Source organism: Anoplophora glabripennis, unplaced genomic scaffold, assembly GCF_000390285.2.
Source record: "Anoplophora glabripennis isolate ALB-LARVAE unplaced genomic scaffold, Agla_2.0 scaffold1270, whole genome shotgun sequence".
NCBI classification, from domain to species: domain Eukaryota; kingdom Metazoa; phylum Arthropoda; class Insecta; order Coleoptera; family Cerambycidae; genus Anoplophora; species Anoplophora glabripennis.
This window is the reverse complement of record NW_019417364.1, coordinates 47,810-56,773: the sequence shown is the minus strand read 5'-3', so window position 1 is coordinate 56,773 and position 8,964 is coordinate 47,810. Positions and strand designations below refer to the sequence as shown.

The 8,964-nt window shown below is 36.9% G+C and overlaps 1 protein-coding gene across 2 annotated transcripts; it reads left to right on the top strand.

Moving 5' to 3' along the window:
• Positions 1-270: 270 nt before the first annotated feature.
• LOC108914025 (transcription initiation factor TFIID subunit 5-like) lies at positions 271-7,923 on the top strand. Of its 2 annotated transcripts, none has more exons than XM_018719715.2 (2): positions 271-586; positions 7,863-7,923. In XM_018719715.2, the coding sequence occupies exons 1-2, from the start codon at positions 272-274 to the stop codon at positions 7,902-7,904; spliced, it is 357 nt and encodes a 118-aa protein (XP_018575231.1). In that variant the 5' UTR covers position 271; the 3' UTR covers positions 7,905-7,923. The 2 variants fall into 2 exon arrangements, with proteins under 2 accessions (XP_018575231.1, XP_018575232.1); XM_018719716.1 differs by lacking the exon at positions 7,863-7,923 and adding an exon at positions 4,995-5,041.
• Positions 7,924-8,964: the final 1,041 nt, after the last annotated feature.

Here is an 8,964-nt window from a genome sequence, read left to right as displayed (position 1 = left end):
TTAGGGTTACCCTGTCATGGTGTTCCAAAAAATTTTATATTTACCAACCTGGCTTGGAATGCACCAGGCGCGGGGCTCAGGCTGCGCTTAGCACGACCCAAATGAATACCGACTTGCCTATTTTTCTAGTTTCACCGTTAGAATAGAACTACTTTATTAAGAACTTATTTTTTAATTAATGTTTTTGTCAATTTTTCTAATCACTAACCTTCTACTAGAAAAATTAAGAAACCCTGTCCTATATTTGCATATAAAATAATTTTAGGTTCGTATGATGGACGAAAGATCAGGTGAAACTTCACGTAAATTATGTGGACATGGTGGTGCTATTTATGCAGTTTCATTTTCTCCAGACCGAATGTTGTTGTTAAGTTGTTCAGAAGATACAACCATCCGATTATGGAGTCTTCAGATTTGGTCATGTCTGGTTGTATATAAAGGACATATGTTTCCTGTTTGGGATGTCAAATTTTCACCTTTAGGATATTATTTTGCTTCTGCTTCATATGATAGAACTGCCAGACTATGGGCAACTGATCACTACCAACCCTTACGACTGTTTACAGGACATTTCTCTGATATCAATGTAAGTAATTAATTAGGCATGTTTTATTCGATAACTGCAAGTCATCAGTTATTGTTGAACCTTTTGAACAGAGTGTCCCTTAATTAATACGACACAGCAAAACTACAGATTTAACTACTGCTACTTTATTCAAAAGATGGTAACCAAGATAAAGGGTGACGACGTCTTATTTATTTCTTTTATATTCTCCGATATTGTACAGGGTGATTCATTAACAATGGGAAAGTCGAAAGCTGAAGATACTACACGTGAAATGGTGACCATTGGCGCAAACATGCTTTATCCGAAAGTTGATAGTTTCTGAAATACAGGGTGTTGAAAGTTAAAATTTTAAATCGTTTTTTTTGCGATTATTCTGAAAATATGTAGGTTAGGAACTTGAAAATTTGTAGAACTATATTTTTTTAGGCGACGAATAAGATGAGTGTTGTAATTTCAGCATTGCTAGTAGAGGGCGCCACTTACGACCAATTTTACCGAAAATTTAGTTAATAACTTTTTACGCTGTATATTTAACATGAAACCTGATTCAAAACCTGAAAGAGCTATAATTTTTCCATTAATTATGTACTCTTGTTTCATTTCGGTATCTCGATCCGTTTTCGAGAAAAATCGATTTAACGAACACTATGTTTTGATAATATGAGAAATTAAAAGCGAAACAAACCAAATGTTTCTTCGTGTTATTACAACAATTAACAATAAAACAAATAAAATAGGTAATTATGATTTAAAGTAATTGTTCGAAGAATGCACCGTTGACACTGTTACACTTTACACAACGTTTTCTGAGATATCTTCAGGTTTGGAACAACATATTGGGATTGCGTCTGACTTCGTTGGCAGCGATTTGTATTCTTTGCCACAACTCTTCACATGAGCCAATAGATTCTTTGTAAAGTATATCTTTCATTCGAGACCAAATATAAAAATCATAATAATTGAAGTCCTAACCTACATATTTTCAGAATAATCGCAAAAAAAACGATTTAAAATTTTAACTTTCAACTATTAGTATTTCAGAAACTATCAACTTTCGGATAAAGCATGTTTGCACCAATGGTCACTATTTCACGTGTAGTATCTTCAGCTTTCGACTTTCCCATTGTTAAGGAATCACCCTGTATAAATAAATTGAAATAACGGCAAGAAATTAAGTATACTGTGGTTTTTGAAGGCGACAAATTCATATACACAGTTTTGACGTCACTAGTAGAGAGCGATACCTATGGTACATCGCAAAACATTTGTGAAGATTAGTGTATCCATTTGACTGTCGAAACCATAGATACTACATTTTTTGTATAAAAAAGTCATTGAATTCGTTAGGACTTAGGGGTAACCATTTTCGAGATAATCGCATTTAACTTGTTAAATGTGGCAGTTAAAATAACATTGAAAGTACAATGGCTTCTTCGGTTGTTATGCCGTGGCCTTGTGCATCTATCTGCTCACCCCCAGTTACAGTTATCTTGCACTTCCTTAGCATTAGCTAGGAATCTTTGACCTGTACATGTTATCCTTGCGATTGCTATTAGAACCGCCCGCCCTCATGTTCATTTTGGTTATTGTTGGTTCTAAAACCACTGCAGTAAGAATTGCTCCTTTGACAATAGTGATCCTTTAAGACATTCCTTAGTGGCCTCAGAAACTGATCACGTTCAATGCTTCGAAAACGTTTCGCCGTCTTCACTCCCGCCATCTTCAGTAGTGACTCTGCAATTGTTTCGCCGTGACTAAGGCTGCTTGCAAACTCCGTCACCATTGTTTTAGCGTCGGTGTGGCGCTCGCATCTAGACCTGCGCAGTATATGGTGGGAGTGGGGCAGGAGGTCTCGCTTGAATTGCCGTTGACGTTGGTACCTCGGCACGTGCCTCTAATCCTGTGGAGTTAGATAGAGGGCGTCGTTTAGTGTACGCGCCATCACCGCTGCGTGCGCATCTAAGCCTACATAGTGCAGTACAATAAGAATTCAGTAGGAGGTGCTGCAGGCCTAGATACATACGCACCTACACTAAATGGTAAGTAGGGATTTATTATTTGTTGTAGTTGTACTTTAATTTCTTACATCTGCAAAATATTTTTAAAGTCTGAAAAATCGTTAACTATCTAAGAAAAACAGATAAATAAATACATATTTATTTTAAATCACAAAAATAACAGAAGCAGTTAATAAGTAAATATGTATTTTCATTAATAAACGATGAAACTGATTTCCATTCATCTCAATACACTTGATTACTTGTTTACTGAAAGACCTTCTAATTTTAAAAAGTAACTTCGTTTTGAGGCAACTCCACAGCATTGTCAATTATCGGCCATAATTCTTCTCAGTGATTCACTGCTTCATCATACACATTCTAGCAGATTCTGCACATTCATGAAGTGATACAGATAATGTGTCACTTAGTGATAAAAGTTCTGCGATTAGTTGTATTGCCTACTTCAATTTCCACAGCAACGTGTCTTGTGTTTAGTCCAGGGTTTTCAGCTATGCGAACCAGAATTTCTCCCTGCTCGAGGGTTAGACCGAAAGGAATTCTCCCAATCTGTAGTAAATATTTCAGAAATATCACACATTTTAAAATGTTGCTGTCTTTGATTTGGATTGTACAATATGTATTTTCCAAATGCCAAATATGCACACCATATCCTGCATCTCCTCGTTAGAAAACAAATTATGTCTCGGTATTTTGTAATTAATTCAAAATAATTTCAATAATTACATATTTAGAAACACCCACAATGTTCACAAACAACAGACATGTTAGACAGTAAATAAATTCGTAGCATCTCTTATTGTAATTGTTTCGATAAAAAAACTGGGGTCTACGAATTAGAACTTAAATGTTCGTACTTTTTGTTAGTTGCATTAGAAATTTCAAATGCAAATCTCGAAAAAATTGTTACTCCTAGTCAGAGCTGGGAGTATTTTGACAAAAAAGATACCAAATAGTATTTTAAATAATAGTATTTTGTAATCAAAATACTTTTGTTATAACCCCAAAAATATTTTGTATTTCAAATATTTTAATAGTAGTTTAAGTATTTTGTATTTTGTATTTTAAAAAAGTATTTAAAATCTTTTAAAAGTAATTTAAATACTCTTTGAGTATTTAAATTACTCGAAGTATTTAAAATACCCAAAATACCTACAAAAACAAATACTTTTTGCCTGTTACGACTGGCGACTGGTACAAAACGTGCTAAAAAAATTACCCACCTGCACGCCTGGATTTACATAGCGCACTGTACTCTGCATTCTGCAATGTGCATTGTTTTATTTTTATTCTGTCCACTACCTTTTAGGTCACTATCATCACTACTCAAGTCACTAGTCTCATCAAAATTTAAAATTAATTTTTTTTATAATTACCTATTCTGAGAAAAACTAATAAAACGTGTGAATTAAATATTCTGCATCTCAGTAATCCACTCATGTCTAATTTTGTTTTTAATTTTTTGATTTTGAAATCGGGCTTGCCCTGCACATATATTATAATATATTTTTTTTAAATCACATCTTAAGAGTTTCAGATTTAATATTTCTGAAAAATATTTTGAATAGTGTTAATGAATATTTTCAATATACCGGGTGTTTCAGAGTTGAAGTGATAAAAGCCTAGGGGAGATTCCGCTCAGTAAAATATGTAGAAAAATTAATATGAACATGGGTCCGCAAGTGCTTTATTTCCGAGATATAGGGTGCTAATTTTTTTTAAATTTACTTTTCTTAAAAAATGTTTGCCGACTTGATTAAAATTTTTACGGTTTGCTAAAACAATTATCATACATCAACTGGATCAATTAAATTTGATCCAGAATTTTCAAAGGCGTACTCAGCGAGTAAGTCATTTTTTCTTTGTAGGTTCTCGAAAACGAAGCGAGATACTAAAAAGAGTTAAGAGACACAAATGTACTATTTATAGTGGGCTTATATTTCTACAAAAAAACGACTTACTCGCTGAGTACGCCCCTGAAAATTCTGGAACAAAACTAATTGGTCCAGTAAACCGTTAAATTTTCATACAAATCGGCTAAAGCTTTTTTTTAAACTCAATTTAAAAAAAAATATCACCCTGTATCTCGGAAATGAAGGACTTGCGCACCCATGTTCATATGAACTTTTTATACATTTTGCTGAGCGGAATCTCCCCTAGGCTTTTTTTAATTCAACTCTGAAACACTTGGTATTTAATACACAACATACTTAAAATACTATTTTAAATACTAAGTAATTTATATTTAAAATACTTTGCCAAAGTATTTTGTTCTTAAGTATTTTAAAATACTTTCGTACTAGTATTTTGTAATTTGTATTTTAAATACATTTTGAAAGTATTTTGCCCAGCTCTATTCCTAGTGATATCAATAAGGTATAACTTTCTTACGTAAAAAATAATTTTAGGTTCGTATGATGGACGAAAGATAATTAAATCGATAGACTAAGCCACAAAAAAGTTCTGCTATTTACGCAATATGACGTAGGTGGCATCCTCTATTAGTGACAACAAAACTAAGAATGAATTTGAATTTGTGGCTCAAAAAATCCCCGATTCCATAATTTCGTGATGTTATTTCAATTTATTTAGATATTATTGAAAAAAATAAAAGAAATAAATAAACTTTGACACCCTGGATCTTAGTTATTATCAATTTTTAAATAATGGTGCAAGTTTGGTTAAATCTTAGTATTTCATTATGAGAAATCTGGTTTTGCTGTATATCATTAATTAACGGACACTCGTATTCATGTGTATGATATACATGTATAGTATATAAATTAGAATAGTGTAGCGAAATTCTGCCCAGTGTGCTGTTCTTATTCATTTGTTTACTTTTTTTTATGGCCTAAATGATTTGGGACTGAGAGGGACTATACCTCTTTGTCCTGCCTAATCGCTCTAGACCTGGACAGCCTCGTGAAAGTGGGCCCCATCCGTCGTCGACCCCGACCACAAATGTAGGCGGTGTAGGTGCTTTGTGCGACACTCCTCTTGCCTGGCTGACATGGAGCCTATTCTGGCGTTCTTCCTCTCTTCTCGCTTCTTTCTTTGCCGACTTGTAGTCATCGTCGCGGGCGTGTGGGGCGGTGCCACTCACTCCCTGGGGGTGAGTTTTTAGGGGTAACGTAGCTAAGGGTACATGCGACCATCGAGCCAAATGACTCAGTGGGCTTGTGCGGGGTAGGGTGCCTTTGGGTGGGACGGGTTTTGTTATTTTATCTTCTTTGTTGTTTTTGGTGCTGGCTGTTCCTGAAACCTAATGGTCCTAGAATACTAGATCGTTTGTGTTTGTTTATCGCATTGGGTATGTTGTCAACAGCTTGCCTGAGGAAAGGATTGTCATGTCTCGCGCGACGTTATTTTTGGCGATGTTGATGGACCGAGGGGGACTATCCCTCTTTGTCCTGCCTCATCGCTGTAGGCTCGTGAACGTAGGCCTCATTATCACGAGCGTGGCCGGTGTAGGCGCTTTAAGGGACCTCCTCTTGTCCTGGCTGACCTCACTGGCAGGGGGCCTCCTCTTACATTCTTCTTGTCAGTGGACTGATGCGGGAAGAATACGTTAGGGTAGCGCGAGGACATGTTTTTGTCAATTGTCCCTTCTTGCATTCTTGGTGCTGGCTAATCCTAAAAGTTAAGGGGTAAGCTTGGGGGAGGGGGGTAGAGATGTTGGGGTAGTCACCCCGGGTCGAAAAGTTGGTGTCTAGATCGTTTGAGTTTGGCTGTAGCATTGGATATGTAGTCAACGGCTTGCCCGAGGAGGAAATTGTGCCTCGCGATCGCGTCAAGGCACTTGTCGTCATTTAATCGTATTGTCTGGGTGGCATTCGTGTAGAATGTCTGCGTCTCTTACATATCAGGGCCAGGCGATTGCCTTGCGTAGGACTATGATCTCTATGCCATTAACTTTAAATGGCTTTTTACCGCATGTCCCCACGCCACGGAGACTTAGGTTATCTGCGGTTGAAGTACCACCTTGATAAGCGTTCGCCTATTCGTTAGGTTAAGGGTGTTGCTAGCCTTAAGTAAGGGATAGAGCTTAGATCCTCCACGATGTGCGGTTTCCACGTAAGTCAGTGGTGCATCGTCACTTCTAAGTATCGCGACTGTCGGCCCCAGGAGATGGGCTCGTGGGATAGTGTCAGTATGTCAAGGTCGTGGGGGATTCTGCATGTCGTGAAGAGGATCGCGGTACTTTTGTCGGGGTTAATTTTGATTTTCCACCAGGTTTCAAGTTGGTCTAATGTGTTTTGGAGGAGGGTAGTGAATAGTCCTGCGTTCGTGGATTGTGCGGTTATAGTCGTGTCATCGGCGTATAAGTAAATTTGTGTTTGGGGGCTGTGGTATGACTGAGTTTTATATGGTGTAGAGCTATGGGGATAGGAGGGTGCTTTGAGGGATGCCCGGTTCCATGGCTCGCATTGTGAAGGTGTGATTTAAATGCCAAATTTTCGGTGATGGAGGTAGAACTTGATGAGTTTGGTAAAGCATATGGGATATTGATTTGTGAGCATTTTCATCAGTAGGCCTTTATGCCAAACCGTATCGAACGCTTTTGCGACATCGAAGAAGACGGCTCCAGTGAACTGTCTCCTGTTGAACGCCGCCGTGATACTCTCGTCATGGAAGTCTCCTATCCAAAAATTACCTAAATGGTTGTTGAGTTCATAATAATAACCTTGAAGGTCAGTTACATAATTTTCAATGAGACCCTCTGTTTTTTACCCTGGGAATGGATCCGGCAGAAAATTTTACATCTAGATGTAATCTCAACTTTGACCTTTGATCGTTCTAAGTCAAGACCACAGCGGGTTCAAATGATTCGTCACCCCCTGAAGCAACCTCGGAATAAGGTGTTTGCCACAATAGTCGATGGGATTTTCATCACGCTATTCAATAATATGATCTTGAATTTGATCTTGACCTTCAAGGTCATTTGTAGTTCGACTACTGAAATTGAACTTGATGACCTCTAGAACTATTTTTAAGGATGTTGGGGATCATAGATCGTTGATCTTGAATTTAATCTTTTAGGTCATTTGAAGGTTGACTTTGTTTCTTTTTAAACCGATATCTGTATTTTTGAGGCTGGATCCTAGAAAAGCGGTAAATTCTACACCCACAAAGTAATAAGATTTCAAATTAAAAGTTCAAGATCAAATCAAAAGCTAACTCTGGAATAATAACGAAATAACCTCGTAATTCAATGATCCACAACTAGTGGTTTGACATTTCAAATGTTTTTTAATTTTGAGTTAGGTAATTTTTAGATTGGAGGCTTCACTGACGAGATATTAAAGTGTATTGGTTAAAATGGGACACGTGGTATACCTCAAAATGGCATTTCCTTTCAGAAAAAAAAAAACATTTGTTAGTTTCAACATAAATCAGGCCTGATTTAATCTAGCAAGTACAATTTCAAGCAGAGTTATATGTTCTTCAAAAGTATTGGAAAGGATAAGCAGATCATCTACATAGATTAAAAATGTTTTAAACCTTTATTGAAAAATCATATTCAAGCAATGAGCAAAAGTACTAACACTAGTCGACAAACCAGATGGCAATGTGCAAAACAGTAAGTCATGCCACCATATTTGAAACCCATATATTTTTGTGGTTTCACAGATAAGGGAATCTGTCGATACATGAATTAAAATCTAACAAAACAAAACAATCTAACAGTCAACTAATTTGTTATAAACAAAAATAATTTATGGCAACAATTTCCTTTATTTTAAATTCATTCACAATCTTAATTGTTCTCCATTTAACTCTTTAATTCTAACTAACTTATCCTTATTTTTTATTCCTATATCGAACTACTATGTTTATATAAAGATGAAAGTAGAAACAATCACTCTATTCAGCGTTTCGGGACACGGACGCTGGCCGTGGCGTTCCAGCCACCGTCGCTCGGTCCGCCTTTCCCGCTATTCATAACATTTCGGCCATCCTGTATATTCCCGTCTTCCGAAATTCCTTGGCCCTGACCTAGAAACGGAACTTAGCGGCAGTATAAATAAAGTTTCGAACATATTTATTGCTGAGGATCCGATTTCAAGTTCAAGAGAATCATTTAGTCAGCATGAATGTGAAAAGATGTGCTGTGCTTTGCCATTCGTCATTTAATAGATCTATATTTCTGTTACATAATCTGTATACCACGCCCGCAATACGCCTTATCATCTGTACGTCAGGGTAGATGCCTGGCCGGGCATCCAATCGACATACTAGCAACAAAGAAAGCACTTATACTTCATTCGTTTGCATTCTTATACTCTGAATACAAGCTCCCTTTAAAGTCGTCCTTCCCGATTATTGCCCCCGATATACAGGGTGTGGCGTGTATGATCTCTAAAATTAAAGTACAGC

Coding starts and splice junctions, on each gene's coding strand:
- LOC108914025 (XM_018719715.2), top strand. CDS start 272: ATGATGGACGAAAGATCAGGTGAAACTTCACGTAAATTATGTGGACAT. Junction 587..7,862: donor GACATTTCTCTGATATCAAT/GTAAGTAATTAA, acceptor GGTAATTTTTAG/ATTGGAGGCTTCACTGACGA.